The sequence below is a fragment of the Callorhinus ursinus genome, unplaced genomic scaffold, assembly GCF_003265705.2.
Source record: "Callorhinus ursinus isolate GAN/ISIS: 27379988/994484 unplaced genomic scaffold, GSC_fseal_2.0 scaffold25, whole genome shotgun sequence".
Classification (NCBI taxonomy): Eukaryota; Metazoa; Chordata; class Mammalia; order Carnivora; family Otariidae; genus Callorhinus; species Callorhinus ursinus.
In genome coordinates this window covers 10,143,772-10,162,859 of record NW_027397087.1, presented here as the reverse complement: position 1 = coordinate 10,162,859, position 19,088 = coordinate 10,143,772, and the positions used below count along the sequence as shown (strand labels likewise).

Sequence of the window (19,088 nt, the reverse complement as noted above, 5' to 3'; positions counted from 1 at the left end):
GTGGATGTAGCACAATTCACTTAAGAACACTGAACTAGGGGGCGCCTGCGTCAGTTAAGCCTCTGACTCTTGATTTTGGCTCAGGTCATGATCTCAAAGGTCCTGGGACTGAGCCCCACATCAGGCTCCCTGCTCAGTGGGGAGTCTGCTTATCTTCCTCTCCCTCCATCTGTCCCCCTGCTCGTGCTCACTCTCTCTCTCTCTCTCAAGTAAATAAAGCTCTGAAAAAAAAAAAAAAGAACACTGAACTAGGAGTTATAAGACCTGCTTCTGACGTCACCTTTGTTACTTACTGTGCAACACCAGCCAAATTAGCTATTTTATTCATTTGTAAAAAATGGAAAAATAATACTTGTTCTGTGTTCCTCATAGGGTTATTATACTCATAAATGAAAAAGTAATAAAGCCATCTAAAATATAAGCAAGGTGCTAAATTTAGTCAGAATCTGTTGATTCCTTGCAATTATTGCCAACTACACTGACAGATTCAAAATGCTGACTGAATTTGACAGTGAGACCTCCCTTTGTTCAAGTAAGTAGCTAGCTAGCAAACTCCTGTCAGGTGTGACGACTAAAGCAGTTCCACCTCTATTATCAAAAACTTCTTGCCCTTTGACTCTCACAATTCCCTCCAAGCTAAGTTCTAACCACATCAAGATGCAACAGAAGTCAAGTACTCAATTTCTGGGGAACTAGTCTGTTTTCTTGCTAAGAAAGCCTACTGTGACATACAAACCTCGGCCACGGTACTGCGAATACGATCCACCACCTGCTCGAAATCCACGAGGCTGAAGAGCGGCTGCTGTTTGAGCCGATGCAGCTCTGCAGCAAAAGTGTCCTCCTGGTTCTTCAAAATGGATCCTGCAAAACAGGCAGGCACCATCAAAGGAAGAGCAGAGCAGGACAGGCAAGGATTTCTAGTCCCCGTGGTGCAGCTCCTTCCCCTGCTTCTCACATAAGCGTGTCATGGTTGTGCTGCAATCTGGGTGCATCAATCTTATTAGCCACTCCCTTGGACCAGGCGTACACTGGGGCCACGAGATATTAAAAAGGGCCTTTGAAGACAGGGCACACTGGGCAAGGAGGTTCTCACCTTTCCTGGTCAGGTTTACATTTTGATTCTCAAACATCTGGACAGATTCTCCGACAAACAGAATTTTTTCAGCAACCCTCACTGGAATGTAGGATGGCAAAATCTCCACTCGTAAGGAAAACTGCTTTAGAGACGGTGCCAGCATGTTCTCTTCCTCTATCAGGCGCTACTCAAGGAAATAATCTGCATCAGACATGATGTATGAAGGAAGAAGCAGAAAGCAAAAAACATCACTAATTCTCCCAACCCATGATTTATATTTTCTAGAGGCAGGGACTTTACTTTTTTAAAAATTTATTTATTATAGAAAGAGAGAGCGCGTGCAGGTGGGGGAGGAGGAGAGGTCAACAGAGAGAATCTCAAGCAGACTCCATGCTGAGCGCAGAGCTGTACATGGGCTGTACATGGTGCTTGATCTCATCACCTGAGATCACAACCTGAGCCGAAATCAGGAGTTGGATGCTTAAGCAATTGAGCCACTCGGGCACCCTGAAGTAGGGACTTTAAACCTGAAGTTGCACAATGCCTAAATTACCAGTGTCAGAGAGATGAACATATTTCCATTTTCAGACAGCAGGACAGCATGGTGGAAATAACAGTGTTGTGAGGTTGTTTTTTTTTTAATAACTTAACAATAACCCACAACCCTCGGACCAACTGAGGTTTTTTTTTTTTTTTAACATTAGGATTTTAGTCCTCACTCTGCCTTTACTATGTAAGAATTTGTGCAGTAGATCAGGAACCCGGTTTCCTTACCTGTAGCATGGAAGAATTAGTCTTTACTTTTTCCAGGTCTACAGGTCTGTGACTTTATTATCTCATCATATATGCTGGCTCTGCCCAGCTCTTTACTAGTACATAGCCCGAGTCATTTAGCCAAGTGGTTCTCAGTGTGGCTCGTGGACCAGCAGCATCAGCCTCACTTGGAAGCTTGTGAGAAATGCAAATTTTCAAGCCGCTCCCCAGATCTAGGACAACCTGAGAGATGAGGCCCAGACATCCATCCGTGTCTTAACAAGCTCTTCAGCTGATTCTGACACACATGGAAGTTTGAGAACCACTGAACTGGCCCATGATGCCCCAGATGCCCACCACCCAATCACTCAGGCCCTCACATTTCTCCAACTTGCTTTGGATTTAACCCTTATCGTCCAGCTCCGACCAGGAACTCTGGGCTCCACAATCCTAACTCTGAGCTCTGCTGTTCACACTTTCTGTTTTGTGCTCTAGTGCAGGTGGTCCTCAGGGCAATACCCAGACCCTCACTTCTTCTCCCTCTCCTCACTCTTCTTAAACAATGATATCTTCTTCCATCACTGAATTGACCATTGTAACAGGTGTTTTAAATCTTTTTATATCACAGGACTCTCTGCCATTATATAAAAGCTATGGACCTTCCAGACAAATATACAAACATACATTTCACAGAACCTCCTGAAGCCACCCATGGGCCCCAGGTTAAAAACTGCTATATGCTGGCGCCTGGGTGGCTCAGATGGTTAAACGTCTGCCTTCGGCTCAGGTCACAATCCCAGAGTCCTGGGATCGAGTCCCGCATCGGGCTCCCTGCTCCTTGGGAGCCTGCTTCTCCCTCTGCCTCTCTCTCTCTCTCTCTCTCTCTCTCTCTGTCTCTCATGAATAAATAAATAAAATCTTTAAAAAAAATAAAAACAACAAAAGAAACAAAACTGCTATATGCTGATGACTCCTTAAACTTTACCTTCAAGCTAGACTGTTCTTGTGAGCTATAAGTTCAACCCACTGGACATTTCTTGCAAGTACCTCAAACTCAACATGTCCAAAATTAATTTTTTTTTTAAGTTGTAGACTCCACACCCAGTGTGGAGCCCAATGCAGGGTTTAAACTTACGACCCTGAGGTCAAGACCTCAGCTGATATCAAGAATCAGACGTTTAACCCCTCAAACAGGTCCAAAATTAGATCCATCTTCTTTCTCCCAATACCTGCCATACACATTCCATATCATTTCTACCTGCCTAGCCGCTGAAGGCAGAAACTTGGGTTACATTCTTGATTCTTCCCTCTGGACTCCTATCTAATCACTAAGGCCTACCTAGTCCATGTACTAAATCTCTCTCAAGCCACTCTATTCTTCTGCATATTTACTGTCACCACCCTTGGTTTAGGCCACCATTATTTTTCACCTAAGTGTCCCCAACATTCTCTTGACTGACCTACGTGCTGCTAGTCTTAGTTCTTTTAAAAACAATTTCCCCACACATTATCCAGAGTCATCTATTGTGAAGTCTGATTGTGTGAACCTCTTGCCTAAAATTCTTCACTGGCTCTAAGCTCTTTTGAGGTTCAAGTCCAAGTTCCTTCCCATTGTTTACAAGGGCTTTCATGATCTTACCTCAATAGTTCCACTGGTTGCGATTTCCCAATCCCCTCCACTGTCCTTGCACTTTGTATTTCAGCCCTTACTTGACCATTTCAACTGAATTACTACCTCAAGTAAGCCATGTCTTTCATGGTTTCTGTACTTTGTACACATCCTTCCCCCTGCCTGGAACATTTCTTGACCTCTCCTCCTAAACTCTTTGCAATTTAGATGTACATTCCACTGAAAAGCTTCTCTAGCTACTCTAAAACCAAGTTCTGAGAACACCCATACTTACTAATGTCACTGTTGACTTTTCTACATTTTCCATTAAACAATAAGTTCTTTAAGGACAGGGTCTGCTACACTTTATTCATCTACTTCAGTTAAGCACCCAGTAACTCTCCTAGAACAGTGCCTGGCATATATGTAACAGGTGTTCAAGAAGATGTTGTAGCAGGACAAATGAATGAATAAATGGATCAATGGATGAATAAAGACAATACAGGGCTTTGGGGACTCTAAACTCCAAGCTACATTTAAAAGTTATAGGGTAGCTACATGGCTACCTTAAGAGACAAGACTTATTAATCTCATAAATGCATATACTGGGAAAAGGGGAAACAAAGGACTCCCACAAATATATTTTCTATTTCGTAGTCTCACATTAAGTTAGGCATTAAGAATGCAGCTAAGATAAAACCAAGTTCAAGTGTTTATATCTGCAGAATTTGTGAAAGATGCTTCAACTATGACGAGCTGGGAACTGGGGTGGAAATCACTAAGAGGTCAACGAGCTAGACTTTCCTATCTCCTGGCAGGAGTATGCTAGGCTTTCTGCTATGCTCTCACCAAGTCCTGGAGTTCTCTCAACTGTTTTCCTGTCAGTCCCCCAATGCCCAGATCCTCCTCATCCTCTTCTGGCTGGGCACTGACATTACCAGAAGAGGGACCCTGTTTGATAAAGAACTCTTCGTGCTGGTCCAGGAGGAGTCCATGTAGCATCCAGGCTGAGAGCTGCTTATACATGACCCCATGACACACGGCCAGGATCCTGAGTGGAGAGAAAAGTAGGAGAGCTTTAGAAGTCCACTTAACGAACATTAAACCCCATATGGGCACAGAGGCCATGCTCTCAACTGTGACAGGATAAATAGAGGCCTGAGTCTCATGACTCAGAAGGGAAATGACCAATTAGGCTAAAAATAATTGTGCTATTTTAATTTAAATGTTTGTGAATGAACTAAATGATTAAATTTCCAAACTTGTAGGCTACATACTGAAGTCTAAATGCTCTGTAAACGTTCTGCTAGTTTTTTAGAAGAGGCACATTTTCTTTCCTCCTTTCGTGTAAAGTGAGTTTCAAAACTGAGGGTTCTTGTTAAACTTAAATGTGCTTCTAGGAGTCTTTTTGGCTAACACAGTATTAAATTTGTTTTGTTTTTGTTGGAATCACATAGGGAGAGTAGATTCACTGAGAGAGGTATACCTGAAGAAGTATAATCCAACAAAATGCAGAAAGGTCGTTGGAGAATGTGATACTTTCATGGTTTCAAAGGATCACTTCCCAGATAACATCAATTACAAACAGGAAAATGTGCCTTTAAAATGGAGCGATCTGACAGAAAACACCTAAGCCAAGTGATCAAGCTTTTACACCACCAATAATGGAACACACTTACTTTCTGTGCCTTCCAATGTGATGCAACAAATAATACAGCCTATGGTATGTAGTATTCTTGCCAAAAATGTTTAACGTAAATCTAATTACCAGGAATTAATAAAAAAAATCCAGGTCGTGTAACAGTTTACAAGACAACTGGTCAAGACTCTTAACATGTCATTTGTCATCAAAGATTAAAAAGGCAAAGAAGGGCACTGTTCCAAATTAAGGGGACTCAAAAGAGGTGACTGTTAAATGCCACATGAGAATTCGGACTGCATCCGGGAGTGCAAAAAAGAACAACGGAAAAGGACTTCTGGGGGACAACTGGAAAAATTCAGATTTATTTTAGATAATATACTATTGAATTGATGTTAACTTTTTTGGGTGTAATATGGTATTGGACTTCTGGGGGACAACTGGAGAAATTCAGATTTATTTTGGATAATATACTATTGAATTAATGTTAACTTTTTTGGGTGTAATATGGTATTGAAGTTATATAAGAGAATTGAGGTTATATAAGCCTTTTTTCTTTTTTTAATGGGAATTATGTTTTATAAAGATTTTATTTATTTGACAGAGAGAGACACAGCAAGAGAGGGAACACAAGCAGGGGGAGTGGGAGAGGGAGAAGCAGGCTTCCCGCGAAGCAGGGAGCCCGATGAGGGGCTCGATCCCAGGACCCTGGGATCATGACCTGAGCTGAAGGCAGACGCTTAACGACTGAGCCACCCAGGCGCCCCCCCATAAGCCTTTTTTCTAAAGAGCTACAAAACTGAAGTCTTTGGCAGTTAAGCCTTTCAAATGATTCAGCAAAAAAAAATGTAGTGTGCGTGTGTGTATATTTATATATATTTACATGTACATATTTCATAGTCCATATAAGAGGGGAAAAAGAAAAATGTGGTCAAATATTAAAAAAAATCAAATGGGGGGCCGTTTACATTTTGCACATTTGAGTATTTGGTCTATAAAGTTTGGTCCCCGCAAATATATAACAAACATGCACTTACCATATGATCTATGTAAGATTTTATATTCCATGCATAAAATTGTGTATATTTATATAGAAAGAAATATACAGCAAAAGTTAAATTGTGTATTTCAAAGTTAGAAAATATTTCTATTTCTTCTCTTTGCAGGTCTGTATTTTCTACAATCAAAATGCAGTTCTTTTATTAGGAAAAAAAAAAAAAGCCCAGTAATAGAGAATTAAGTTCCTTAAGTATGTTCTGGAAAGTTTCTTTTTGTGGATTCTAACAGTATTTATATTTATAGTATTTTTAATTTTACATTTATAGACTATCAAGTGAATACACCTGTATTTAGCTTTCTTCCACTGCTGGTAATTTTCTAATTTCCTGATATAACAGACAATACTGCAATGAATGTTTCTGCATATGGTTATTTTCTTCTTTCAAATAACTGTTGGGATAAAATTCCTAAGAGTGGCATTATGGGATTATAGAGTATAAACATTTTTAAGGCCCTTGATATGAAACACCAGCTACTCAAAATACACATGATTAGATACAGCTACTTTATTCGGCACGTGTAATGGAAATTCTCCAAGGATAATGAGATCCCCAAATTAAAAAGCATTGCTTCAAGGTTATCTAGGCGACTACATCCTAGCTTTGATCCTCAACACTTCATAACACTCTTTTTGCAGTTTCTGAGCTATCATACATGCGGGCTTTTATGGATCTCTTCTATCCTGGTCATAACTTTTCCCAGAGGGAAATCTGAGATGAGCTGAAAATAAAACAAGTGCAAAGTCAAGTCACTTGATCACCCACCCCTGCCCCCAATTCCCAATTAAGCCATGACTTACTTTTCTAGTGCACTGCGAACAGGAGGCAAACCTCCACAGCTGTGTTTGTATACCGTTTCCAGGATTTGACAACCATGAATCTGCGCAAAATATGGCCTTGTCAAACTTGATTCCATTTTAATAGTTCAGGTAGCACAAACTCATATTCTATATTCAATTCAGAGGGCACAATCCAGCGGATGATGGGGATAAAGATCTATGTATAGTTCTGATTCTGACTCCATTTCCAATGTGTTTGGGGGGCAGTTTCCCCCACAACACCAAGCAATTCTCAAACAGCAGCTGGGTGTCCTACAAGTCAACTCAATTCTGACACTACCTACCCAGAATATCATCAGATTCTACAAGTTAAGGGGTCAGTCCCACAAGACTGTCCTCTGCTTCTGACACCAATCTCAAGCCCAGGACTGACTGGCTGATATATCAGAAGTTCCCATGACCCTCTCCTTGGATTCCATTAATTTGCTAACGCAGCTCACAGAACTCAGAAAACCCTTTTACTCACTAGATTACCTGTATTAAAAAGCATACTAAAGATATGAATCAACAGTCAGATGAAGAGATGCATAGTGTGAGGTCCCAAACAAAGGAGCTTCTGTCCCCATGGAGTGTGGGCCTAGCAGTGTAGCTCAAAGAAGTATTCTGGTTCATCAACCTACAAGTTCTCTGAAAGCAGTCCTTCTGGGGTTTTATGGAGGCTTCACTACACACGCACAAGTGATTAAATCACTGGCTACTGGCAACTGAACTCAATCTCTAGCCCCTTTCTCCTCCCCAGAGGTCAGGGGTATGAAAGTCTCAATTCTCCAATTAAATGGTCGGTTCTCCTGGCAACCAGCCCATCCTGAGGTGCTTTCCAAAAGTCACTTCATTAACATAGACTCAGGTGTGGTTGATAGGGGTTTGTTATGACTATCAAGACACCTTTATCATTATTACTTATGAAATTCCAAGAGTTTTAGAAGCTCTGTGTCAGAAAGGGGATAAAGACCAAAAATATATTTCTTATTATAGATCACGATATCACAATAGTTCTCAAAAGTATGACCTTCAACCCTCCTTACTCCTCTCCACCCCACCGGTATCCCACCACCAGCAGCAGCAGCAGCACCTGGGAGTGTGTAAGAAATGCAAATTGTTGGGCCCAACTCCAGCCTTACTGAATCAGCATCTCTGGGGTAGGGCCCAGCCACGTGGTTTTAACATTCCGCTCCAAGTGATTCTAATGTACGACGAAGTTTGAGAACTACTGCGCTAGAGAAACCAGAATCATTTAGAGTTGAAATTCCAAGCTAAGAGGTAAAGAAAGCTCTTTATTTCAGATTAAGGCCTAATTCAAACTATTTATAAGGCATACAGTTTTCCAAAAATCTGTTTCCTCCTTCTATGTCCTTCAGGCTCTCTCTTTTTTAAAACTGCTTTACTGAGGTATAATTTATATACTATAAAATTCATCCATTTTAAGTATACTGTTCAACAATTTTTAGTAAATTTACAGTGTTGTGCAACCATTGCTATAATCTAGTTTTATAACATTTCCATCACTCTAAAAGGATCCCTTTTATCTGTTGGCTATCATCCCTGTTTCCCACCCCCCATGTTCTTGAGACCTCATTTTTTAACTTTCTAGAGCCAGAGCACACTGGCTTCTCTACCACCACCCGGGCAAGGAGGAAAATTTGCCCACCTGCAACCGCTTTACTCAGTTTCTACTCTTCTTCCTGTGGCCAATGGAAACTGAAAGTCAACTGAAATGTGCAGCTAAGCATGGAACCCTTATACTAACTCTACTTACCTAGAAGTTCCCCTCCAATTTGGGGGGACAGTTTAGTAGTGTGGTTAAAAGCATAATCTTTTGAGTCAGACAGACCCAGGTTTAGATCCCAGCTCTACCATCTCCACCTGTGTGACACTAAGCACATTACTTAACCTACCTGACCCCCTAGAGGACTGAAAAGGATCAAGTATGTGAAGCACTTAGCACAGTGCCTGGTATACAGTTAAGTACATAATAAAAGCTGAGTGTTCTCTGATGAGGATAATCAGCTTTGAAGAGCCAAACAGCACCTCCCCTACTGGCTTTGCTGGCTCAGAATAAACTCAGCACAGCAGAAATTTCTATACTTACACAGCACAAAAAATGAAGCAGCAACCTGGCAAATTAACTGGTTAACTAGTTATATTTATCAAGGTAAACACTCCTAATAAGCTAAGGCACAAATATAACAGCTTAAAAACATAAATGAGCTAAACATATTTAATCCATTTGTCCTTTTTCATCCAGTTATGGACTAGCAAAGTCTTCTAATGTGAAATCTCAAAGCATTTTTTCCTTAGTTATTACCTCCGCCCAGAAAAGGCATTCTCCTGGTATTGGGGACCCTCACTTTTCAATGCACATGATAAAAACTTGTGATAAAAACAGGCATATTTAATAAAATAAGCATCTGTGTTTCAGCCAATGATCTAATTCTTAGAAAACTGCCAGCATCCTAATCATAAATCTATTATTCTTTCTAAAGATGAACTTTCCACTTCTCCTCAAGATCCATATCCAACAATTTTTAAGATTTTATTTATTTGAGAGAGAGAGACAGCATGAGCCAGGGGGAGGGGCAAAAGGAGAGGGAGAAGCAGACTCCCCGCTGAGTGGGGAGCATGACATGGGGCTTGATCCCAGGACCCTGAGATCTTGACCTGAGCTGAAGGCAGACGTTTAACTGACTAAGCCACCCAGGCGCCCCCATATCCAAAAATTCGAAATCCTTAGTGTAAAATTCTCTCACCTCCAAATACCATCCATAGCATTTTGCTCTTACCCAGCAGCATTCTGGGGTACATCTATTAACATTACCCCCACCTCTGGATCAGGAGATTCTTAAGGGCAGTCTCGTAACTCATTTTTGCTTTTCTGACATTTAGCATGATACCCAAGCAAATATTTTTGTTTTTTTGTTTTTTTTTTAACCAAGCAAATATTTTTAAAAGAATGAATAAATAAATGACAACTACTAAAAACTAGAGTCTTCAAAAAAGAATGTAAGGCAAAATTAATTATGAATACATCCTTGGTGCTTACCACAGCAAAGGAAAAAAGGAAAGTTCTCACCTTTTGACTTTTAATTTGTTCTACCACAACCATTACAGAGGGAAAAAGGAGCTGGAACTGCAAAGCAGAGAATGATTAGGAGGGTACATAATCAAACACAAGGAAAAAAAATTGACTCAGGAAATGCTTTTGTTTCTAAATAGTCCCACTTAACCCAAAGATGGCAATACCACAGAACAGCCAAGATCCAGTATCCTAAGGCAATTTGATATGGGTTTGGCTGCAGAGAGAGAATGACAGATATAAGCAGTTTCTATTTCTGAGGCTAGCATAATTGTTAACATTGAAGTCAACATAAGAGCATTAATATCAGACATTAGATTTTCACTAAATTTGGAGCTTTCTAAACAGTTCTGATCTCGGAAAGCATACACAATATAAAATGCCGGGCTCTGAATCCAGAAGGAAAAATGTTCTCAAAAATAAGTTAGATTGCTCTTTTAATAGATTTAATTTTAATTTTTAAATTTTTTGGGGGGATTAGGCAGAGGGAGAGAGAGAGAGACAATCCTAAGCAGGCTGCATACCCAGCGCAGAGCCTGATGCAGGGCTTGATCTCACAGACCCTGAGATCACGACCTGAGTCAAAATCAAGAGTCAGATGCTTAACCAAATGAACCACCCAGGTGCCCCCCTTTTTTTAAAATTTCTCATTTTTTTAAAAAGATTTTTTATTTTTAAGTAATCTCTCTACCCAACGTGGGGCTCAAACTCACAACCCTGGTATCAAGAGTCACATACTCCAACTGAGCCAGCTGGGCACCCCTTAAGTTAGATTATTCTAACAATAACAACAGATTCCAAGGCATTTTATTATTTGGGCAGCATACCTGATCCAAGGAGTAATTGACATGTGATATGGAAAGATGGGGGTCAGCCAGGAACTGCAACAAAAAACACTGTGATTAGGGGTCCGTATAAAATACCTTGAATCTATTTGATCTCTGAAAACTAGATGGGAATCTGAGAATGGGCTCCATGTTAGTTTTAGGCTACTGAGAATTGATAGTTTGTAGAGTATTAATTCTGATTTTTCAGGTGACCAAAAAACCCAAAGCTAGGGCTCTGATAAACTCACTCAAGAGCTTTTGCCATGTTCTGCATGCCACTTTGACCGTGATTTGGGCAATCACAGAATATACTGTACCCTTTAGCCTTGCAGAAAATAGCTCTCTCTTAACTACCTGACCACATCAAAGGGTATTTCAAATTCAAGAACATGCCCTAATCGGCTGTCCCAGAGACATCTTTCCTGTATCTCCTCTCTCACCTCTTGTTCCAAATCAAGCAGTGCTTGGCGATAAGGTTGCAAAACCGAATCCAGCCCCGTGCAGAAGGCCCTTAGGTAGATTCCATGTAACCCACCTTGGCCCTGCTGAGATGGATGGTGATCCTGAAATCAAACAAAGAGAACTCAACCTCACAGCTCAGACTCTAAAACCTGAGGAAAACATTCTCCTTTATTAGTGTTATTGTTTTTGCTTAAATGATTCTGTATCAAAGCAGTGCTTCAATGAGAGAAAAACCCAATGAGAGAGACAGATTTTGAATTCTGACCTTTTAAAATGTGGTATTTTAATTTCCCATGCAGCCTAGATGTTACAATCAGGTAGGGGGCACCTGGGTGGCTCAGTTGGTTATGCAGCTGACTCTTGATTTCAGCTCCGGTCATGATCTCAGAGTCATGAGATGGAGCCCCACATTGGGCTCTGCACTGAGCATGGAGCCTCCTTAAGATTCTCTCTCTCTCTCTCTCTCTCTCCCTCTGTCCTTCTCTCTCTCTCTAAAATATACAATGAGGTAGTACCTCATATTGTCAGTGGAAATTTTCTACAACTAACCTTACAACTTTCAGCTTAAATCTCTTTGGTGGCTTCTCATTGCCCCAGAATAATATCTGAACTCCTCTGCATGGCATACAATGACTTCTACATTCGGGCCTTAACTATCTCTCTAAAATTATCTTTTACTGCTTCCAACTTCACATTCTCATTTCCAAACTACCCACAGTTCGCCAAATGTGCCTTGCTTCTATTTCTCACCCCCATGAATCTGGATGTGTTCCACTTATAACTGTGTACTCATCTTTATGACAAATACCTACTCTTCCTACAGGACCCAACTCAAGCATCTCTTTTCTCAGAGCCCTTCCTAACTCTCCCTAGGAAAGGAACTGCTCCTCCTTTGTTGCTTTCACAGCAACTCTGTGTAGTGCTTGAACTGTATTTTTGTTTATATGCCCCCCTCTCTAGACCAAGAGCTTTGTGAAGGCAGGACACACTATTCATCTTCGTATTTCAGCTTCTAGCACAGTTCTTTGAACACAGGGTAAATATTTACTGAATAAATAAAATGACCTCAGTCCTCCTTCTAACATCCCTTTCTCTTGTCTGGCCTGGTAATTCATCAGAAGCATGAATCTGATAGTCGACATGAGGAGTGATAAGACTCTGACCAAGAGCCTCCTTACAAATATGGCTCGTCTTTCAGGAGACCTGCAATTTTTTCTAAGAGCCTCTTCTGTATTTTACACAGGGAATTGCAGAGGAAGCTGACTAGAGGCCACGATGACCAGCCTCTCTGGCTATGTATTGACTTGGGTGATCAGGCTCTGGTGGCAGTAGATACAATTGCAGAATACCACAACAAATAGGGTGGGAAGCTTGGACTCAGGGGTTACGAGGCATGGTTAGTCAGAGGATGCTGCAAAGGATACTAGCAGTTCCTGAAGATAAAGGTTCACAGCTATAATAAGACTGGCATGGGTTAGGGCGAATAGACCAGATGGGCTTACAACCAGCCAATTTTGTTTTGATCTTGTGTCATTTCAGAGAACTGAATGTCTTCATTTACCACTAAATGAAAGAGAAATTAAGTATGCTTTTACTGTTCCCAAAAAAGAGGCACTATAGATATCTTTAGAATTTGGGAAAGTAGGAATTCACATATTATATAAGATAAAATCCATATAGTCACAGGAATACAGGACAGCTTTTTTTCTTTTAAGTGTTACTTACAAAAATTAAAACTAGAGGCCTTTTCATCTATATAAATATATATATGGATTCCAACTCTGATAATTCATGTGCCCTCATTAATATGATTTTATAGCAAAATGGCATTGATTAGATTTTAAACTCACATTTAGCTTACACATTTGCAATAAAATCCTTTTGAGGGAATCAGAATCCCTGTCCCAGAGAGGAAAATATAAGACATTATTCTCCAACTCCTCTGCCCCAGAGATGACCACCAAAGGCCTGACAACCAGTTTATATAACAGAGGGTACTGACTGCATTATTTCAGGAATCCTTCCTTTTCCTTTCTACAAGTTCCTGCCTTTCTTCTCAACCAGAATCATTGTTTCAACTGGGCAACACTCATCACTGAATCAGAGTCACACAATTCAGCAATCTTTTTACTTACCTCAAGACAGAATTACAGACTGTTAAAAACAAAAGGGAACTTTAAAAATTTCTCTTTTAAAAAATATGAGTGCTTAGTGTGTGCCAGGCACTTTGCATGAATTACCTTGTTTAATCCTCACAACTCTATGAGATAGGTAATACCTATTAACCCTGTTTTATAGGTAAGTGAAATGAGCCGAAGTTACTGAACATTAGGTTACTGCCAAGCAGTCTATGGCCAGTAAGTGATAGAGCAGGACACAAATTCTTGACCTCTACACCATTAATCACAATTAATAGTGTACAATTCCAATTAATTCATATTAATGGATAATATTTATTAAGTGCTTGCTGTGTGCCAAGCACCTTCTCTGATTTAACTCTTTTATTTTTAAATAAGAAAAATGGAGCCCAAAAATTTTAGTTGATTGCCTCCATGTGACTAAGGAAGTTAGAAGCAAAATGGCAAAAATATCTGAAATGATACTTTATGTTTTTACCACTGGAATTGGAACTCTGGTCCAGCTCAAACTGATGTAACTCAGGTCTCCTAAAACTCAGGCAAAACATATTTTCTCTTATAGCAATCTGCCTAGATTGGTCCCTGTGTGTATTTTCTCCCTTGTTTGAGCTAGTTACCTGGCCCTCACTTGAATAATTCCAATGATAAGAAATTCATAACATCTTGAGACTTATTTCATATCAATTACCAATGGATTCACTCAAAACCTGACATGACTTCTGACCTCTGGAGGTGTCCATTCCGTGGGAACAGCAGCCTACCTGTTGCTGCACATGGCCCGTGTACTGTTCAATGAACTCGGTGAAGCGAATATAGTCTGTGCCCAGCCGGCAGAGTCGATTCAGGACGCTGGTTTCACTGGGATGGAGAAATGGGAAGTCCTGTGACACCTGCAGGAAGAGTAACAGGCTAAAAACACTGATGCCTGCATATATTTGAGGTGCTTCAAATGCTTCATACTATGAATCACTTCCCTTCTCCAGATGCCCATTTAAGCTTGGTAAATTCCAAACTGCTACAAAGGTGTTGCTCCCCATCCCTGACCTAATTAGTTGTTTATTGAAATAGGTGGTAACACATGGTAACGAATTCAAACACTACCAAATGTACATTAAAAACAAGTCAACCTCCCCACAGGTGGCTACTATTACTTGTTTCTTAGGCCATCTTCCAGGGATGGCCTGTAAAGATATGAAGTTTTTGACCTGATTTCAACAAAGTCTCTTTAGCAATACTGCTCAAACCGGGATCTGCAGACTCCAGGGGTTTCTCAGACATATTCTTAAGATTTACAAATTCTCCATAAAATTTTAAATTTTATTTTCATTTCAATTAAAATGTAAAATTAATGTAACATACTATAATCTATAAAAGCACCTTATAACTGACATAAATGTAGTGTCCATATTTTCATTTGTATTTGCTATTTCATTTCATTGGGTATTATTTTAATTGAAATGAAGGCCAAATAATAACCTACTATGCTATATAAAGGTTTCACAGCAGTTCAAGTAGAACACAGTAGTAGGAGAATGTGCTCATTCAACCACATTTTTTTTATATTGTGGTAAAATATACATAACATAAAAGTTACCATTTTGGCCATCTTTAAAAGTACAGTTCTGTGGCATTAAGTGCATTCACACTGTTGGGCATCCATCACCAACATCCACCTCCAGAATTTTTTTATCTTCCCAAACTGAAACCCTGTATTCATTAAACATTAACTTCCCATTCCTCCCTGCCTCCAGCCCCTGGCGACCACCCTTCTCTTTCTTGTCTCTATAATTTTGACCATTCTAAGTACTTCAAATAAGTGTAAATACAGTATTTGTCTTTTGATGACTGGCTTTTTCACTTAGTATAGTGTCTCCAAGGTTAATCCATGTTGTAGCATGTATCATTTGAATTTCCTTCCTTTTTAAGACTGAAAAATATTCCATTGTATGTTTGTGCAGCATTTTGTTTATTCAATTCATCTGCCAAGGGACGCTTGAATTACTTCTACCTTTTGGCTATAGCAAATAATACTGCTATGAACGCGGGTATACAAATATCTGTTCATGTCTCTTCTTTAACTTTTTTTGGGTGAAATACCTAGAAGTGAAATTGCGGATCATCTGGTAGTTCTATGTTTAATTTTTTTGAGGAGTCACCATATTATTTTCCACAGGGGCTGCACCATTTTCCGTTCCCACCAGTAATGCACAAGGGTTCTAATTTCTCCACGACCTCACCTACACTTGTTATTTTGTTTTTTTTTATCTAATGGGTATAAAATGGTATCTCATTGTGCTTTTGATCTGCATTTCCCTAATAATCAGCCATATTAGTAATCTTTTCATTTACTTATTGGCCACTGTATGTCTTCTTTGGAGGATCAACCGTCTTCTAATGAACACCTACTTATCCCAGGCACTGTGTTAATATCCCGAGATTAAATAGTGAACAAAATCAGATGTAGTTACTATCCCCAAGGAACTTAGTATATTACATATTTATATCATGAGTACTGTATTTTGTGGATGCCAACTTTACATGACAGTAAATGCAGTAATAAATAGGCAAAGAAGAATTTTTGTTACTGAATCCACAATGTTTAGGAATTTAATTTAATTCCATTTAATGCAGATTTTAATGACACAATGCTAACCATATCTTCAAGTATAATAACTTAAGAGGTAACACGACACAGTGCCTAGGAATGTGTCTTTGGGCGGCCAGCCCAATTACTCTGTTAGTGCAGTGTCTCCCTTCAACTGGAGCTGTAGCCCCAGGAAAGCCTTGCCTGTGCCTTTGGAAAAAAAAAAAAAAAAGAAAGAACTCATACTTGGAGTCAGATTGCCAGGTCTGAATCCCTGAGTTGCCTCTTACTTGCATGAAATCTTAGACAAATCATAATACCTCTCTGTGCCTCAGTTTCCGTATCTAGAAAGTGGAGATGGTAACTGTGGGGATTAAATGTTAACACTTGTAAAGCCATGCACATTGCAAGTGCTCAATACATGAAAGCAATTTTTTATTATTAGGACAGCTCTACCCAGTTATCAAGTGATATTCCCACTAAAATTGGAATTTTGAGCAGTGCTTTGTTGGCAGAGTTTTATAAAAGTTCAAGGTCTAGTTATTCTGAAACAGCAAACAATACCTTGAAGTTATTGATACCATTTGGTACAACCTACTTATATAAACAGGCATTCTTTACCACAGACTTACTGAAGTCAAAATCGAGATCTGTAGCAGTCTCAGTGTTGGAGATTTAGTTTCAGCAAAACAATAGTATATGTCACATTAAATCACCGGTTCTCAATCAGAGGCCATTTTGCCCCATTTGTGTCTGGAGATATTTTTGATTGCCACAATTCAGGGGGTATTACTGACATCTAGTGGGTAGAGGCCATGGAAGCTGCTAAACATCCTATAAGGCACAAGCAGGACACACCCCCACAACAAAGAATTATCCATCCAGTCTACAATGTCAATAGTGCCAAGGTTGAGAAACCATACATTAATGTTATTTGGAATTTAGCCATTTGGTAGTTTTGTTTACTTTGTAACAAATATTTGGTTTTATAGTTTTTTAAGAGCAATATGCTTGAGTTTATACTTAGGTGAATGTGTACATGTATTCGATATTATAATAATGATTTTTATCAATATTAGGCATTCATAACAATTTTCCGTTTATTTGATTGTGAAAAACACTGCTCTGCAGAAAGTATGCAGTATTTTCTGTTTTTAGTAGTCTTTTTTCCTTCCATAAATATCTGAACATCTACTATATGGCAGAAACTGTGCTGGCTACATTGATGAAGAAAACCACTACAGTCTTTGCCCCTGTGGGTAAACTATGAGGGAGAAAGACTATTAACAGTTAGCAAAAACAAATAATATGAACTGTGCTAAGTCCTATAAGGGAAATAAACAAGCTGCTGTGATAGAGAATAATGGCATACGGTGAGGATACTTAAAGAGATGGTCAGAGAAAATTTTTTCTGAGGTGACTTTAAAGCTGAGACCTTAAGAAGTCAAGCTTCCACAAATACTTCCTAAGCATTTTCTTCCTATATACCTGCCATTGTGCTAGTTTTATAGGGGAAAATAACGAGAGGAATCTGATTTATAGGTTTTATATAATAAGAATGTCATTTTTCTGCTCTTCCACAGCCTATACCGCCAATCCTTATAGAACAGGCATGACTTTTTAAGTTTTCACTTAAATTCCAGTTAGTTAACATAATGTAACACTAGTTTCACAGATGTATAATACAATGATTCAACACTTCCATACAACACCCAGTGGCCATCACAATAACTGCACTCCTTAACCTCCATCACCTATTTCACCCATTTCCCCCACACCCCTTCCCTCTGGTAACCATCAGTTTGTTCTTTATAATTAAGAATCTGTTGCTTGGTTTGGAATTGGCATGACTTTGTGATCAGACAGAGCTAGATTCAAATCTTGCCATTACCAGGACTAGTCACCATAAATTTCTCTGAGCTTCAGTTTGCTCTTTTGTCAACTGGGGCTAACAATACCTAGGTTACTAAGTTATTGAGAGGACTGGATAATACTACTGAAAGCAGAAGTAGAAAAGAATGGTTCAAATACTGGAGCCAAGCGGACCTGGGGTTCAAGACGAAGCTCACTAATTACTAGCTACCAGATACAGGGAGTTAATCTGTGAAATGGAGATGGGTATTTGTGAAGATTAAAAAAGAGATAATGCATACAGTACCTAGCCCTTCCTCCTCATACATTCCTGGTTACATGAAAATCGCCTTCCAAATTCTAGTGCAGAAATTTCCTGGGAAAGGAGTAATGAGGGAAACACTCCATTTTTCAGTCAACAAAACTGGCCGACCCCATATAGTGCGTTAAGCGCTACGTATTTGGACTAGCTTTCAAAGCTCACTTGAAAGCAGTGAAGCGTGAAAATGGGTGAAAGCGCCTTTTTCACTTTTACATCCAGTTCCCCAGCAACTCTCGCTTAGACACCTCAACCTTAGGCCGCGGCGCGTGCTCCCTCCTCCGGGGTCCGCCTCCTGTTTGCCGGCCCGGGCCCAGCCCTCTCAAGGTGAGGTATAGGGCGCTGACGCCCCTCAGGCACTTCCCGAGTTATCAGCCCAGGGACTCACCCCACGAACACCGCAGCCCCTGCAAGCCCCGCCCTTCGACCCCGCAGACTCCTCCCCCGGACACTGGCGCGGGCCCGCCCATTCTGCGCTCCCGAGTTCCCGCGCTCTGAGCTGGACCGTACCTGGAGGCCACTCCGCTTGTTCCATGTGAAAATGGACCCTGGGTACCCGCTCAGAGCCAAGAGCAGTTCGTGGATCATTCCCACAGCGGGCCGCGAGTCCCTATATCCGTCGCCCCCTCCTCCAACGCCCCTCCAGGGGACCGCGGAGGCGAATGCTGCCTTCTCGACAAGCGCACAGGCCCCTGGGACAGGCGGTTCGTCCTGAATCCCAAGTAGCAAGACAAATTCTGTTGGAAGAGCGGAGGGGAAATATTACGGGAGAGGCGCCCCACGTCCCGGAAGTGTGCCAGGCTCCGCTGGGCCCACTCGGTCGCTCCTGCAGAGGCTCTGCTGGAGGAGTCACCGTAGTTG

General features: G+C 40.5%; 2 protein-coding genes across 3 annotated transcripts in view; both read right to left on the bottom strand.

Annotated features, from left to right (window-relative positions):
* Positions 1–18,869, bottom strand: part of TUBGCP4 (tubulin gamma complex component 4) — a 35,115-nt gene extending 16,246 nt beyond the window's left edge. For both annotated transcript variants that reach the window (XR_003210523.2, XM_025883863.2), the window contains exons 1-9: positions 18,738–18,869; positions 14,235–14,363; positions 11,314–11,436; positions 10,874–10,927; positions 10,044–10,100; positions 6,935–7,014; positions 4,287–4,488; positions 1,094–1,259; positions 737–861 (exon numbers count right to left, since the gene is read on the bottom strand). Coding sequence is in view for 1 of the 2 variants with exons in the window: in XM_025883863.2 (XP_025739648.1) it covers positions 737–861; positions 1,094–1,259; positions 4,287–4,488; positions 6,935–7,014; positions 10,044–10,100; positions 10,874–10,927; positions 11,314–11,436; positions 14,235–14,363; positions 18,738–18,815 (1,014 nt within the window). In the remaining variant the exon portion in view is untranslated. The remainder of the gene's footprint in view (positions 1–736; positions 862–1,093; positions 1,260–4,286; positions 4,489–6,934; positions 7,015–10,043; positions 10,101–10,873; positions 10,928–11,313; positions 11,437–14,234; positions 14,364–18,737) is intronic.
* The window catches only part of MAPDA (N6-Methyl-AMP deaminase), a 35,388-nt gene continuing 35,140 nt past the window's right edge, over positions 18,841–19,088 (bottom strand). The window contains exon 14 of the mRNA XM_073876906.1: positions 18,841–18,964. The gene's annotated coding sequence lies outside the window, so the exon portion shown is untranslated. The remainder of the gene's footprint in view (positions 18,965–19,088) is intronic.